Source organism: Equus asinus, chromosome 3 (genome assembly GCF_041296235.1).
Source record: "Equus asinus isolate D_3611 breed Donkey chromosome 3, EquAss-T2T_v2, whole genome shotgun sequence".
In the NCBI taxonomy this organism is placed as follows: domain Eukaryota; kingdom Metazoa; phylum Chordata; class Mammalia; order Perissodactyla; family Equidae; genus Equus; species Equus asinus.
Window position 1 is genome coordinate 69468642 of NC_091792.1, and position 16366 is coordinate 69485007.

General features: G+C 57.5%; 1 protein-coding gene across 2 annotated transcripts; it reads left to right on the forward strand.

The window, feature by feature from the left end:
- PHYHIP (phytanoyl-CoA 2-hydroxylase interacting protein) lies at positions 1 to 11261 on the forward strand. 2 transcript variants are annotated; one of them, XM_014867184.3, is made up of 5 exons: positions 1 to 552; positions 4100 to 4293; positions 5508 to 5682; positions 7345 to 7462; positions 9153 to 11261. In XM_014867184.3, the coding sequence occupies exons 2-5, from the start codon at positions 4129 to 4131 to the stop codon at positions 9685 to 9687; spliced, it is 993 nt and encodes a 330-aa protein (XP_014722670.1). In that variant the 5' UTR covers positions 1 to 552; positions 4100 to 4128; the 3' UTR covers positions 9688 to 11261. The 2 variants fall into 2 exon arrangements, with proteins under 2 accessions (XP_014722670.1, XP_014722669.1); XM_014867183.3 differs by lacking the exon at positions 1 to 552 and adding an exon at positions 1169 to 1395.
- Positions 11262 to 16366: the final 5105 nt, after the last annotated feature.

Sequence of the window (16366 nt, forward strand, 5' to 3'; positions counted from 1 at the left end):
GGGATTTCCAAGTACGGGTGTGTTGGAGGGACTTCTTCTGAGGGCTGCTTGTCCTGGAAGAACGAGGGAAAGGTGGCAGCCACTGCTGCTGTCTCTGAGGACATTGTGGAGTCCCTGGGAGACCCTCTGCCCTTTCTCCCTCCCACCAGCCCAGGCAAGCAGGGACCAAGCTTGCTTCTTGTCACCTGACGCTGGGCAGCCGCTGATCCCATTGGTGGAGCCAGATTCGGTCTGGCTCTCTCGTCGTTTCTTGCCTTCTCTGCCTCTCTCTCCTCCTCGCCGCTTTGATTTCGCTCTTGCCTCTCTCCTTGCGCTGAGAACGTCGCCTCTCCGGGGGGCAGCAGCAGCTCACTGCAAAGCCAGGCAGGAGCTGCCTGCGGGGCATGGAAGAAGCCTCCTGGGCAGCTGTGAGAAGAGTGAGAGGAGGGAGCGAGCGCCGCTGCCCGTGACCAGGCGTCCAGTGCTGCCCTCCGCCTGGGGAGCCCATCCACACAGAAGTCTCGCTCTTCTCTCCCTCCCAGGTCTTTCTTCTGCAGAGCCCGGTGGAGCCAGGTGGGTGCCCTTCCTCCCTGGAGCATCCTGCTGGCAATCCCAAGAGGGACTCGGGTGGCCAGGGGCTAGGAGCTGGGGGGCACCAGGGTCCTGCCGCTGCCTGCTGTGCTCACCTGGATTGCCAGGGCTGACAACCTTGTCTGCTTTCCCCCAGGCCCTTGGCCAACGGGTTAACAGCTGGGTCTGGTCCCCAGGGCACCAGTCACCCCGTGACCATTCTGCTGCAGTCAGTGATGCCAACAGGACAGCGGGGTGGGGGCAGCTTTCCCTCTGGCATGCAGGTGGCTTTTCCGAATGGGCTCGAACAAGGGGTGTCTGTGTGTACGACATGTGTGCATGTTCGCAAGGAGACTGGAGCTTTGCTTGCGTAGATAGTTCTGTCTGCATGCACTTGTGCTCATGTGTGGGTTTGGACTGCTGTGTGGCATGTCTAGAAACATATGTTTCTTGCTCACGTGAGGTACATGTGTGGAGGGATCACTTGTCTGAGCAGCCTGTGCGTGGATGTAAGCGAGGGCAGTGTGAGGCAGCATGTTTACGGGGTGGACATTTCACTTGTCATGGGTGTGGGAGTACATGTTGAGGGTTTCTGTGTGGGGAGGCGCAACTCCAGAGCAGAAGGGGGCAGGTAGGTGGAGAGTGTGGGCAGAAGCCACTGTCTGCGGGCGGACCTGGAGAGGGGCGCAGACCTGTTGGCATGTGCAGGATTTGGGCTGGCAGAGTGTGGCTAGAGGCAAACACGTTTCCAAAGTCTGTGTCTTTGAGCCTGGAGAAGACTTGAGGGAGAATACTGGAACATGGGCAGGGTTACGTGTATGCAGATGGGCATGTGTGCACAAGCAGGTATGTGGGTTGCATGCCTTCTATGGAGGTGGCACGCATGCATGTTGGTGCCTGTGGCTTCCTTTTTCCCCCAAATATGGCTTGTGAGAAGGTGTGCGTGCGTATGTGTGTGCGTGAGCCTGTGGACGTGAACATGTGTTGATCTGTGTGGAGGTGACAGCTTGTGGGGGGAACATTGTGGGATGTTCTTAGAGAGTGGCAGGTGGTGGAAGGTACCTGAGTGCGTAGGTGAGTGTGGGAGCGAGAATGTCTGAGGAGGTGTGTGCAGCCCATGGGTGGCAGGGTGTGAGTGGGCATACTTGGTGCGTGTGTGCATGTGGGGGGTGTGCCTGCCTGTGTGGGGGTGTGTAAATGCTTGTCTCGAGTGGATTCACAAAAGAGTGTGGGTGTTTTTCAGGTGTTGCCTCAACCTGTCCCTCACACCCTGCCCTTCCCCGATCACCTGGCTTGGAGAGGCGGGGTTCACACCCATCCTTGCCCACCCGGGTTTTACTGTTCTCCCAGGCTCACTCACTGCTGCTCCCCCAAACTAGCATGGGGGAGGACTTGCAGTCCCCCTGAACTGTAGGGAGGGAAGAGTGAGCCAGGTCCTGGGGACCCCACCACCAACGACGGCTGCCCTTGTCCCTGGGAAGCCTTTGAGAAGAGTATTAAGGCAGGAAGAGGTGCCCACCCGTGGGGTAGGCATAGACTGCACCCCATGTGGGTGGAAGGCGGCTGCTCAGGCTCTCTCTGGGGGGGAATGTGTCTGTGCTGGTGTGAGTGGGTGCATTTGTGTGTGTACATGTGGGTGGAAGGCGGCTGCTCAGGCTCTCTCTGGGGGGGAATGTGTCTGTGCTGGTGTGAGTGGGTGCATTTGTGTGTGTACATGTGGAGAACACACATGTGTCTCCCTAGGGAGCTCTTCACTGGGAGCCCGCGGGATGGCGACTCCCCACTGCTCCACACTGGTCCCCATGAATTACAAACTGATTTATTATCATATAGTTGTTTCTAGACACCTGATCCCATCCTGTTTTATTTTGGGGTGGACCTGGTAGCACCCTCATGCTTATCTACCATAGGACTCCCTGTAGACGAAGCCACTGGCATTTGGCTGAAGTTCACAACAGGGAGTCACATGCTTTAGGGTGGAAAGCTAAGATGAAACAAGGACTCAGGTGACACCCTGGGACAGATGAAGGCCGTCACTCACATCCGTCACCCTGTGCCTGCCACCCAGGCAGCCCACGGGTTAATTTAGAGGTGCCAGGCTCCAGAGCAGGTTTAATTGACAGGAAAGTGTGGGTTGGATCATCTGGAAGCTATAAATAGAAGTACTTGCTTTTGAAGGCACAAGGTACCCTCACCCTTAGCACCTGGGCAAGGAGAGGAGAGGAAAAGGGAAGGAGGAGAAAAGGAGATGACACTCCAGAAATCTGAGGTGGGCAGGGATGGCTTCAGGAAGAACCGGGAGAGCGTGAGCTCTGGGGACTAAGCCAACGCCCCAGAGAAAGTCCAGCCTGCGTTCGTGTTCCTGCCCCAGAGACACTTGCTCTCTTGTCCCCCTCACTGCCCCAGCCTGGTCCCCAGAGCTCCCATGAGCCAGGCCCAAAGTCAAGGCCAGTCAGTTCTCTCTAGCTAAAGCATAGGGGAGAGTGATGGCTGTGTGGTCCTTCCATACCCGGAAGAGCAGCCGGGGGTAGGAGCGAAGGAGCGAGGGAAAATGCAATTGCTTGAAAGGGAAATAGTGGTGACACCACGTGCACCTACACACACACATATGCTACACATGTGACACTCGTCACACACTCACACACACACGAAGGAACACAACCTTGGCTTAATCACAAAGAGCTTGGGCTCTGGAGCCAGACAGACCTGAGTTCTAGTATGTGACTTTTGGCAACTTAGTAGCCCCAACCTCAGCTACCTCATCTGTAAAATGGGGATAACTGTGATACCTCCCTATTGTGAGGCTTGCGAGAGATGATGTTTATGCAAGTATTAGCACACAGGTGACCCGCAATAGATGTCAAAGGTAAAACTAATTATTTAAGAGTCAATCAACAGAAGATCTGCTGAAAGCGAGAGTGATAGTCGAAAAGTTACGGGTGGAGGAAGAGCTGTGGTGACGCTACCCGTCTCACCAGCAGTGGGTCCATGCGCATCTCCATGACACTTGTACTCCCAGCCTTGCCTCATGGTGACTCCCGCTGAGTCACCCCAGAGAAGAGGGAGACCTGAGCCCCAGAGCCCTAGCACCTTTGGCCTGTTGGCTGCCAGCGCCCCCTGCCTGCCTCAACCCTCACACCCATCTCCTCCAGGGTGCTTCCTGTCTCTCCTACACCTCCTACAGTTATCTCCACCCCCACTCCTTTCTCTTCTCACGCCTGCTGGCTGAGGCCTGCCGCCCCCCCGCCCCCCCCCAGCTCCATCTGCTGCAAATCTGTCCCAGCCCGGCGTTTGCTGCATTCCCACTGCCTCTGCCACCTGTCAGGCGCCGTCTGCTCTGCAGACCCCTCCAAGGAGAGCCAAGAGCCCCCCTGGGGGCCACCCCACCCCACCTTTGGTCCCTCCCCTCCAGTCTTCCCCATGCAATCTTTCCATCAGATTGGATGAGGCAGGATCCTCAAGGTTCCACCTTGTGAGGGATGTTGGGACTAAGACATTCCAGAAAACTCCGTGATGGGGAGGGTGGTGCTGATTCCTCCTCTCGCCTCAGTCCCCACAGGAGCCAAACCAGAGGGGAGCATGGAGCTGCTGTCCACACCCCACAGCATCGAGGTCAACAACATCACCTGTGACTCCTTCCGCATCTCCTGGACCATGGAGAACAGTGACCTGGAGAGGGTCACCCATTACTTCATTGACCTCAACAAGAAGGAGAACAAGAACTCCAACAAGTTCAAGCACCGAGTGAGTGGAGGGTGCCCAGAGCCTCTTCCCAACACCTGTCCCTGAAGGAGGCTGGGTAACGGACCGCCTGTGGGTGGGAGCTGGGAGTCCAGAGGGATGAGTCAAATCCAGGCTCTTCCTACTGTGTCATCTTGGAAAAGTTGTTCAACCTCTCTGAGTCCGAGTTCCTTCACTGGTAAAAAGGGCATCATAATAACGCCGGCCCCATAGACTTGTGAGAGGCTTCCGTTTGGGTGGTATTTGGCTCAGGGCCAGCACTCAGCAAACACCATTACTGGCCATCATGACTGGGGCTTCAGACCTGGTGGGAAACCCGGGGCAGGGCCACAGACTTCACACCTGGGGATGGTGCTCAGGCTCCCGCAAAGCCCCTCCCCCCCCCCCCCCCCCCCCCCCCCCCCCCGAATCAGAAAGCAGCCTTGTTGACTGAATGAGCAACGTGGCCGAGGGCAGGGGTGGGACCCTTTGTTCCGCGCTCAGTGGTCCCCCCTCAGGCCCTGTGATCCTCTCTGCCCTTGGCCCCTTGGCTTATTGTTTTCTGGGTTTAGAAAAGGAGCATGAGAGAGTCCTCCAGTGGCTGGGGTATCCTTTTCCTGGGTTAAAGCTGGTGTGGGGGCGGCTGGCAGAGAGGAAGGGGGAAGAGCGAGGTGGGCGGGAGCCCGTTCCCACGACGACTGCATCCTGTGGGTTACTCACCCTCTCTCTCTTTGGAACTGGCTCTCCCAATCTGGGTGTCTTTTGGCAGGCCAGTTGCCACGGTGACGTGAATGTTCAACACCACCCCCTTAACCCTCCCCTCTAAAGAAAGCATATTTTCCCTTCCTCTCTGGCTTCTAAGCATTTGCCGTTGCCGTGGAGACGGCACTGCAGTGTGCAGAGCTCTCGAAGTCTCCCTCGAAAATGAAGGTCTCCCGCCCTCAACTTTGTGGGCCTCCACCCCATTGGCCTTTTTCGTCAGTTCCCAAGAGGACAAATGGGGATGGAAGGGTTAAGGAGGGGCAGAGGCTGGGGAGTGTCTGTAAGGCCTTCTCAATGGTCACTGCTTGCTTCTGCAGGAACATGGTGGCCAGGCACCAGGCCGTTGCATCCTTGAGACTCTGGCCCTCCTCAAGAGGAGTGGGGCCATCTGGGGAGTGGGAGGTCTGGGAGAATGCCAAGATTGGGCATCACCCCCAGTTTGGATCTTGGCTCTCTGACTGGACTGCATTTTTCAGGATGTCCCCACCAAGCTTGTGGCCAAGGCCGTGCCACTGCCCATGACAGTGAGAGGCCACTGGTTCCTGAGCCCCCGCACGGAGTACAGCGTGGCGGTGCAGACTGCCGTGAAGCAGAGCGACGGGGAGTACCTGGTGTCGGGCTGGAGTGAGACAGTGGAGTTCTGCACTGGGGGTGAGGCCCTGCTGTCCTGCTGCTTTGGCACGTCTGGTTCAGTTAGGGGCAGCAGACACGCACGGACACTGGCTGGACACAGGCCCCGTGCTTAGGCCTTCAGGAAGACACACATGGATGCGACTAGTCTTGGTACCTCACGTGAGGGGTGTCACACAGTATTTGTCCTTCTATAATTGGCTTATTTCACTTAGCAGGTCCTCAAGATTCATCCATCTTGTAGTATGTGTCAGAATTTCCTTCCTTTTTTTTTTTTTTTTTTTTTGAGGAAGATTAGCCCTGAGCTAACTGCTGCCAATCCTCCTCTTTTTGCTGAGGAAGACTGGCCCTGAGCTAACATCCATGCCCATCTTCCTCTACTTTGTACGCGGGATGCCTCCCACAGCATGGCGTGCCAAGTAGTGCCATGTCCACACCTGGGATCCGAACCGTCGAACCCCGGGCTGCCAAAGTGGAACGTGCGCACTTAACCGCTGCGCCACCGGGCCGGCCCCTCCTTCCTTTTGAAGGCTGAATAATATCCCCTTGTGTGGCTAGACGACGTTTTGTTTACCGACCGTCAGCCGATGGGCACTTGTGGGGCAATCACATTTTGCTTGTCTTGAGCCTCCGCTTAGCCTGGGAAAATGACCCCTATTCAATGGTCCCACAAACTCTCCTGGCAGAACTTAGCGTGCAAATTCCAGCATGAACAGACGTTAGGCTTATGTGTACTTGGTCACTGATGACCCAGGATCCTTCCCATAATATTCCATTTTTTTGGTGTCCACGGGGAGAACTGCTCCAGATCTCCGTCTGTCACAAGGACAGGGCAGGAAACATTCTTAGCCCTGGGCCTCCAAGCTGCTGGCTCCATCCTCTGCCAAGGTCTGTGCCCCAAGTCTCCTTGAGCTCCTGTTTTCTTTTGAGGGGCACTTTTTCTTGGCTTGGCTGCAAAACCCCACTCTCTGGAGGTATTCTGCTCCTTGAGGGGCAAGCTCTTGGTTTACCCCAGAACACCATGTGTGGCGGGAGTTTAGTTCAAACTGGGGAGCTGGGGATGGGTGCAGTCCTGGCTGCACCCTTCTTGCCTAACACAGCGCCCCGACCAGGCCTGCATCACCAAAGAGGAAAGAGCCCGTTTGTCTAACGTGTACATCGCCCCATTTGCTGGTCTGCCTGAACATTCACCTCTGTGAGGCCAAGGCTCGGTTCTTCACAGGCTCTTCATGAGCCTCCACCTGTAATTACACTGGCTTCCATATGGGTGGTGTGGTGGCCTCCTACCTGCCAGATTGGAGCGGCTCTGCCAAGGACCTCAAATTCTCCCGTCTCAGTCCTTCTTTTGCCTGCTGGTCATCTTTTCACATGAGGATGGCCTGGGATTATAACCCCCGGGGCCCCCAGTCATATAACTGGGTATCCTGCTCTTTTCTGACGCACAGAGCCCCGAGCCTCTGGCAGTGAGGGCGCAGAGGGGACAAGGACAGACAGCATCCAGATGTCCATGTTCCCAGCCAGGCCCTTTCCTATGTGGTGCAAGGCACTGTGACTGTTTGGTGTCCCTGGCCACTGAGGACAGAGGTGGGCTGGCGCTCATGATGTGCGGTGGGTGAGTGGGGGGCGGGGGAGAGGCTGTGATGCCCTGCCTGGCCTTTGGCTCACTCACCTGGCCTCCTGCAGATTATGCCAAGGAGCACCTGGCCCAGCTGCAGGAGAAGGCTGAGCAGATCGCAGGCCGCATGCTCCGCTTCTCTGTCTTCTACCGCAACCATCACAAGGAGTACTTCCAGCACGCCAGGTACAGCGGGCCGGCCAGCTCGCTCCTTCTTCCCCCACGCCTGCCCACGCCCACCCTGGCTGGCTGGCTCTCCCCCCTGCCCTGTCGGTTGCCAGACCCTCCTCCAGCGTCCCCATTCCCTCATATCACAGACTGGCTCTGAGGGGACGACTGGCTGCTTGGGACTCGACGCCAAGGATGGAGAGGACTCTCAGGACGGGACTGCCTGGGGGAACCGTGCTAGCAGGCCGTTAGATCCTGGGTGAACAAGGTCCTGAGTTCAAGCTCCTTTGGGACAGTTCCTTTCCCTGGGTTCTAATGCCACAGGCCAGCTGTGTTTCTAATTCAGGGCCCGGGTCCCAAGGGTAGGTGGTGAGGGGAGCACAGAGGGGAAGGATTTTGAGCATGAAGGGTCCTGGTTTTCAAACTATGTGCTGGGGAGCCTGGAGGCTCCAGGGAGGTGTCTCTGGGCACCCCTCAGGGTGGCGTCAAGGAAATCAGAGGATGAGGCTTGGTAGGCCCCACATGTATCATTTATCTGGAGCAGCTTCAATTTTTTTGCCTGTGGCTCGACATCTATGTATAATTTCCTGCGGGGAGAAAAGAGAGAGGTTCTGTAGTCCAATGTTTGATCCAATTGATGATCCGATCCAACACCCTCAGTCTGCAGAGGGGGAGCCTGAGGCCCAGAGGGCCAGCGAGGCACTAGTCACTCAGGAGAGCCAGGCCCAGGCAAGAGTGAGGCTGGACCAGAGGCTGCCCATCCTCCCCATGCCTGCTGAGATGGCTCCATGTCCACGTCCTTCTGAGGCTGGGCCAGGGCACGCTGCATTCGGCAGACCACTGTCTTTGTCATTGCGTTCAGCTGGGCAGCGCATCTGTCCCTCCCCCAGGGCAGCGGGGACAAGTTGGGTCCTTGGTGTCTTTGTACTAAAGAAGGGAGGCAGCGAGGTGAGCGGTGAGGCCCTGGCCCAGTTTGGGCTCCTCTATCAGCGAGTAAGAGAGAGAGGGAGAGCACCCATACGTGCCAGGATATAAAGATGAATAAAGGCAGAGCCCCCCCTCTTGAAAATCTCAGAGTCTATCAGGGGGACAGTACAGCCAGATTCAATGTAATAAGTATGTGTGATTGTTGAGTAAAATTCAGTGTCCCGCACATAGCAGGCAGTCAAAATTTTGTTGAATGCAAACGCCTGATGTTCCTGGAAGGTTGTAGGGAGGAGGGGATACCTGTGCTCGGCCTTGAAGGCTGATTAGGAGTTTGCCAGGCCAGGTAGGAAAAGGTGGGAAGGGCAGTCCAGGGAGAGGGAAGAGCACTGCCAAGGCACAGATGCAGGAAAGAGCCCAGGTGAGGTTTACCCCTGGCCAGAGGATGTTATCTGTGGAGTGGGGGTGGTAGAAGGTGGGGCGAGAAAGATCAGAGCTTTATGGCCTTGCTTTTCACGCAAGCCCCATCAAAGGGTTTTAAGCTGGGGTGTGGCAGATTCAGACTTCTCCTCTGTGAAGAAGTGGGCTGGATCAGCCCATCTCTAGGGCCCTCCCTGCTCTAGCATTCTGGAATGTTCTATTTGTGACTGGCGGAGGCGCCAGCTGGTGGGAGAGCTGGGAGCTGGGCTGGCTCCCTTCTCAACCACACACAGCAGCCAAGCCTCAGCCCAGCTAATCAGTGACATTTTCTCTTCCCTTTGGCATTTTCCCCTGGGGTGGGTAGAACCCACTGTGGGAACATGCTGCAGCCCTACCTGAAGGACAACAGTGGCAGCCACGGCTCCCCAACTAGCGGCATGCTCCACGGCGTCTTCTTCAGCTGCAACACGGAGTTCAACACCGGCCAGCCCCCCCAGGACTCCCCCTACGGCCGCTGGCGCTTCCAGATCCCCGCCCAGCGCCTTTTCAACCCCAGCACCAACCTCTACTTTGCGGACTTCTACTGTATGTACACGGCCTACCACTATGCCATCCTGGTGCTGGCCCCCAAGGGCTCCCTGGGGGACCGCTTCTGCCGTGACCGCCTGCCCCTCCTGGACATTGCCTGCAACAAGTTCCTGACCTGCAGCGTGGAGGATGGGGAGCTGGTCTTCCGCCACGCCCAGGACCTCATCCTGGAGGTCATCTACACGGAGCCCGTCGACCTGTCCCTGGGCACCCTGGGCGAGATCAGCGGGCACCAGCTCATGAGCCTGTCCACTGCCGATGCCAAGAAGGACCCCAGCTGCAAGACCTGCAACATCAGTGTGGGCCGCTAGGGACGCTTGGGGAGCCGGGGGTCTAGGGAGAGATGACAGGCAGGGAGGCGATGGGTGGCATAGGTTCAGGGAGCTGGCTTTCTCTCCTCTGCCCCCCTGCTCCCTCCATACCATCAGTCTCCCCCTTTCCCACCCCTTGGCATTAGAGGCAATAGAGAGTAGTCCTCTTGGTAGGCATGGCCCGCCCATGCCTGGTGGACTTGGAAAGGCTTCTTAGCCTCAGTAGGTTGGGGGGGGGGGGTGGATTTCTGGAGACTCCCCTTCCCCCGGTTTCCCTGTCCTGCAGTTTCTCGCTTCATCCCGGGCCTCCATCTCATGGAGACCTGCAGCCTCCGGGCCCTCCCAGGGAAGCCTCTCCGGGCCAAAGCCCATGTGTAGCTTGCCTGCCTCCAGAGGCGATGCAGAGAGCTGTGGGGTGCTCTTCCTTAGCCCCACCCACCCCACTCAGGGCCCACACAGAATGCCCCTCCCCACTCAGCTGGGCCCCCTGGGCTTCCCCCCTCCAGGCCGCCCTTTCCCTCTATAAATAGTCTCCTGCACCGCTGTGACCCCGGCTGCTCCTCGCCCCACAGCACCCTCTTCCTGCATGGGGAGAGCCGTCCTCTCCTCTCCACCCACCCTCTAGAAGGGTCCTCTTTTTCCTCTTGGCTTTGGGGCCCCAGGCTGTTGGGATTGTTCCTCTTCTGTCTGGAGATGATATAAACCCCAGAGTACTTTTTCCCTTACTCAGAGCGCTGGGGTTTGGAATGGCAGCCACTGAGGTCGAGGAGGGGGAAAGAGACCCCCTGAGACCCAGAAGGACCCCTTCCTCAGCTGGGAGTGGGCTGCCTCTGGCCTGAGGGGACCCGTGTGGAGCTAGAACTGAGGGCTTTCCCGCAGAGCCCTGGCCCCCTGCCCGGCTGTGCGCTTTGCTCACTCTCTGCCACGGAACTGTGATGGCACTGTGCCTGTGTGTGCTCTGGACTGTGGCATCCTGCCGCCCCCTCCCGTCCACACCCACTGGCTCCCGCCCCCTGCGAGCCTCTCGGCGGAGAACCCCTTCCCTGCGGAGTCCTTTGTGGTCTTCCCTGGGCCTCCCAGGTTTTCACCTGTTTCCTACTTTTGTACGGGTCAGGAGGGTGGTGAGGGTAGACCTCCTGAGACAAGCAGACCAGGTGGGTGACGGGGAGAGGTGCTGATGGAGGCAGCCAGCTGTTCGGGGGATGATGAAGGGGATGTGAGGTGGAGGAGAGAAGCCCACAGTGATGGCCAGATTTCTTGGCGGAGGACGGAAGGGACTGGCAGGCCCAAAGGGCCACGTCTCTATGAGGGGCCGGTGGGACAGCTGGTTGCATCGCCTGTAGCCCCCTGGAGTGGGGTGGTCAGCTATCTCCAGGGCACGGATCAGGTCTGGAGGCCCTGGGAGATGTGTGGAGAGGAGAGGACATGAGCCCCCGGGCCCTTTTCCCTCTGCAGATGGCACTGCTGTGGGGGTGGCTCGCTGCCCTCCCCTGACCCTGTGTCTGCCCTGGGCTGGGGGCACACCCACCTGTGCTGTGCTTGCGTGTGCATCAATAAACCACCACGGCCTGAGAGCCCCCGTCTCCTTGGCTCTGAGAGGGGTGTGGTGGGCACGCTGTACAATCAGAGGAGCTCAGATGGGGATGCCCCCCAGGACAGGCCACCTGGAATCGTCACGAGGGGTGTTCCAAATCTCGCTGTGGGAGGCAGGGCTCAGAAAGCAGAGCCACATCTCCAGCTGGGAAGGCACTTTGAGGTCATTTGGTCCTACTTTGCAGATGGGGAAACTGAGGCCTCTCAGGGGAGAACCTGTAGCAATGGGAGGCCTAACCAAGGTCCCCAGGCCCCCCGTTTGGAGCCCTTCTCACTGCAGCAGCCTGCCATTGCATCAGACCCAGATGCCACTGAATGTCCCTTCCCCAGAGCACCAGGGTCCCCTCCCCAGCAGGGCTCCTTGTTTGCAGATCTGAGTCACCTCTGCATTGATTGTTATGGACTTATTAAAATGATCCTCTGCTGGAGTGGAAAAGCTCCAGAAAAATTAGTCACCTTGCTGACACTGCCTGGCTCAGGGCCAAATGAACATTTGTCATCCAGAGTTTGGGACATGGCCTCCTTGGGCTAGGGAGGAAAGCGCCATTGAAGGGTAAGCACCACTCCCTGGGGGCCTACTATGTGCCAGACATCAGGCCAGGTGCTTTCACACACCTCAGCTCCTTTAGTCTTCACGATGGTCCTGCGCTGTACTATTCCCATTTAACAGATGAAAAAAATGAGGCACAAAGAAGTTAAAAGTCTTGCCCATGTCTTACTGCCAGTACCCAAGATTTGACTGAAAAGCTAACATCTTCCCATTTCACTGCCTGGTCTCCCCTAGTGTGTGCCAGGGGCTGCCTGGGACAGTAAGACATGGGTAGGGCCTGTCTCAGACTCAGTGGCCCTCCCCATCGCCACATCTCTTCTGCTGACCAAAGCGGTGCCTAGTTCACGTGTGACACCGGGGGGCGGGGGGAGGGTTGGAATCGCAGGTGCCAGGGAGGCTTGTTTTAAAGAAGTAGTGGGCAATACTTGGAGTCCAGAATCCCAAGGATGGGGAGTGACCCCCACGGTGCATCCCTCCACCTCTGGGCGAGACCCCCACATCCTGAGCTGAGGGGCTTTCAGAGTCCTCCAGAGGTGCAGGCTTCAGTCTTCCTTTTGCAAACTCTTCTGGGTTTCTTAGGAGGAGAGATTGGCTCTCAGTTTCCTCTTAGGGGGGATGAAGGTGGCAAACTGAGGCAGGGGTTGGGGTGTGGCGCAGGCAGTTTTCCTCCAGAGAGCCTGTTTTTCCTTCCACTCTCCAGACAGCTGCCCCTTGGCACACAGCCAGCCCTGGGCTGCTCGAGGCACTGGTCAGACCGAGCTGGGTCAGGACATCCGCTGGAGTCTGCCCTAGGGTCCCCTCTGGTCTGTGTCCCTCTAATCTGACCTGGTGGAAGGAGAGAAGGCTGTCTCCGTGTGAGGGCGCGCACAGGCACACATTGCCGCCTGGGCTGGGTTTAGAAGACAGCCTCGGCAGCCAAAGAGAACTGCAGGTGAGGGACGACCTTAGAGTGCAGCTGCCATGTCCAGCAGAGGGGCCCTGAGTTAGCCCTGCTCCAGCGCAGGCAGCAAGGGAAATGAGGCAGTAGCCGCCAAGGGCGCCCCCTGGTTACAGGTGGGTGTTCTACTGTGCAAGCACATAGACACACCCAACACGTATGTGTGGTCACAAACACTCACACTCCCCCCTGCACACACTCTGTCTCTCCTCTGCCCAGATGTACACCTCCCTTCCCTGCCTGTCCCTTTCCTCCTGGGTCGGCATCTTTTCTTTTAATCCTGGGTGGATGACAGGTGCCCCCAGGTAGTAGGAGGGGTGGCGCCAGCTCTGAGGACCCTCAGTATCAGCTGGCTTTGAGATGTGTCTCTTTTCCTCTCCATGTTAGGAAAAGAGGTGGCTGGGGTCTCAAGGAAAGGGATGAGGAAGGACCATTCCCCCAAATAGCGGGAGAGGCCTTCAGGAAGCTGAGCCAAGGTGATTGGCCATAAAAAAGCTTGGCCACAGCACTGGAGGAGATTGGAACCAGATGTTCCTGGTGTGGGGGAGGGGTGGGCATTGGGCTGCGAGTGGGCAGAGCAGGAGAAGCTGGCTGGTCAGCAGGAGACTGGGTTGGGGGCCTCGTGGCTCTCTGGGGAAAACATCTGGCTGTCCTGTCCCCAGCTCCCCAAGTCAGGCACTACTATTTTTACAAACTGGAGCAGCAAATCTTTTCATGGATTCTAGAATCAGCCGTGTATAGGGACAGTCAAACACGGGTGTGACTTGGGAGGTGCCCAGAAAGGCTACCAGCTAGCCAGCAACATGTCCCCTGCTGCCCCAAAGCCCCGCCCGGCTGTGGGTTAAGCATTGCCCTCTCTGGCAGTAGTTCTGCACTGAGCTCCTAGCGCCCGACTGGAAACTAGTGTGCCCAGAACTTTCCTTTTAGCACAGGAAGGAGTAGTCCGGGAATTGGGAAATTGTCTGGCAGAGGAAAGAAAGAGAAGGCCCACGTAAGGAGAGCCTCCTATTTGCCACACAGCCACAGGCTTTCTTCCAAGGGCGTCTCATGCCTTCCTAGCAGCCCTGTGAGGTGTTAGCATCCCATGTGTCTAGATGAAGAAACCGAGGCTCAGATGGTTAAATGACTCACTCAGGGGCACATAGCCACCAAACGGTAGAGCTCATCTTCAAAACCGGCTCTGTTTGCATTCAAGTTTGTGACCTTTTCATGACTGAGAAGCATGTGGGGTTAGGGGGAGGGGGAGGGAAAAGGAGAAAAAAGGAGTAAGGGGGCAATCTGATTTTCCCTCTTTCACAATTGAGCCAACCGTTGACCCTGGAAGCCCCCACCTCTGGGGAGGGCCCCAGCAGCTTCCAGAACCTGGCCCCCACCCGCTGGCAGCTTGGAGACTACACACTGCGTTTTCTCAACTGAGGAAAGGTGACAGGCTTGGGGACAGAGGCCCAGGAGGGGACAGCTGGGGGACACATGACAGGGCAAAGCATGGCAGAGCCAGTCTCCTGACTCCAGGAGTCTAGTGCTGTTGACCTGTCCTCTCAGGACTGGAGAGGTGCTCGCAGGAGGAGGCCAAGGCTCTGGGGTACGTGTTTGTCTCAGCTTGGTTACCGGGGTTGGGAGCACAGTCTAGGGCAGGTCCATCCTACCTTCCACTGCCGGCCGTGCACTCAGGACCCAGGGGGGTTGTCTCAGGGGCTTGGAGACAGTTGGAGGAACAAGGGCAGCTCCCTCCGACGTGGAGTCACCTGAGCTGATGGGCAGCTGCACTGGAGTTGATCTAGTCTCGAACCCTGAAGCAGCTAGCAGGTGAGCATGGGCTGGGCCCTGAGTACATATTAATTGATTAAGTTCTGGAATATGTCTCCATGGCCTGTAGCCAGCCCCTGAGCAGCCTCCACCATCTGGAGGCCCCGTCTGAAGATGGGCCCAGGGAAGACTGGGAGGCCCACTGGCATGGGTTCCTAAATCATTGAAGGGGTCTCAGCCTATGGTGGTGATGGAGTCTTGGGACGGGTACCAAGGGTGGCTGCCTCGGGCTGTGGTCTTGCTGTTCGCAGAGGTCCTGCTCAGGGAAGAGGATTGAGAATTCTCTGTGGGCCAGAGTGCCGCAGTCTGGACAGGGTTATGATACTGGTTCCTTCCAATACGTGGCTTGTGAACTGGAGTGTGGGCCTCTAAGCTTCCAAGGAACCTGGAGGGCTGGTGAAGAGAGCTGCGACCACTGACTACAAATTCTGCCATGGAGGAGTTGATGCCAAGTTGGTTGGCAAAATGTCTGGGTGAGATGCCCAGACGGCTCTAATGGTTTGGGGCCTTTACATTCTGCTCGTGGCCCTGCAGGCTGTCCTGGGCACCCCGTTCAGAGGAGGTGGAGGCAGGAGGGGGCTGTGACATCACAACCTGTGACCTCACTGGAGCCATCAGCAGTAACCCCTCCTGGTAGTGCCTGCTCCCTCACAGGGCTTCAAGGCCTCACCTGCCTGAGGTCAGGACTGGAAGAAAGGGCTGCAGCCTGACCATGGGAGCAGGTTGGCTTCCTAGAAGGAGCGAGTCCTGCATGCACACAGCACACTAGCAAAATGTGTCTGGTTGCCATGACTGCTTTCTGCTTAAATAGCCAATATGGGGTGCACCATGCCATACTGCTCCCTGGGGCGGGTCCCCCCACATAGTGTAGACATCATCAGCACATCTGCCCTTGCAATAGCAGGAGCTTGGGGCCCATAAAAGACCTACAGTCGCACTGAAGGCTCTCAGGGAGCCCCAGGGTGCGGAGCCAGGCTGCTGGGCTCTCTCTGGAACCTGGGAGTGGCAGCCTAGGCATAAGAACCGGAGTCCTGTCTTGGCTTTATTTCCCTGTGAGATGAATGTAGAGAAAGGGGAGAGAGAGGCTCCTTTGAAGGGAAGGAGCAGGGATGTGGTTTCCATCCTCCTGGCCTCTGAGAGACAGGTCTGTGCCCTGCTCCTGGCTCAAGAGAGAGGAGGCCAGACAGGCCTTGGCCCTGGGTTGCCCTGGGAGGGGCCAGAGCTGGAGCGTTTGCTCAGCGCCTGCCACCTCCGGCTTGTGTCCCTGAGGAGAGAAGGACAAGCGGGGCCGGCACTCGGTGCCTGGCCTCTTTAGGAAGGCTGGCACTGCAGCTACAGAATCTGTTTCGGTTGATGCCAGTTTCCTGGCTCTTGGTGGAGTCGCCTAGCCAGACACCCTTGCAGCTAGCCCCCTGCCCCTTCCCATGGCATAGAGACAGAAGACCCAGACACTGGCCACCGGATGGACAGACACATGCCTATCCCCTTTTACATACCTCCTCTCTCCCCACCAAACAGACTCTTTACAGAACGTTCCAGCCCTCCTGTTGTGTGGGAGGGCTATGAGCAATGTATGTATGTGGTGCGTCTGCAGGCTGAAGTGTGTGAGGTGTCTCTGTTTGTGTGTGCCTGAGTGTGAAATCACACCCTCAGGGGTCCCGGAATTGAGGGAAGGAAGGGCGGCCAAGGAGGCCAGGTGTCCTGGCTGTGGGCTGGCCCAACACAGCAAGCCTGCACATCTGGAGTGAGACACCCCCTCCCCACCACATCCCAGACAGCATCTGGCACAGGAT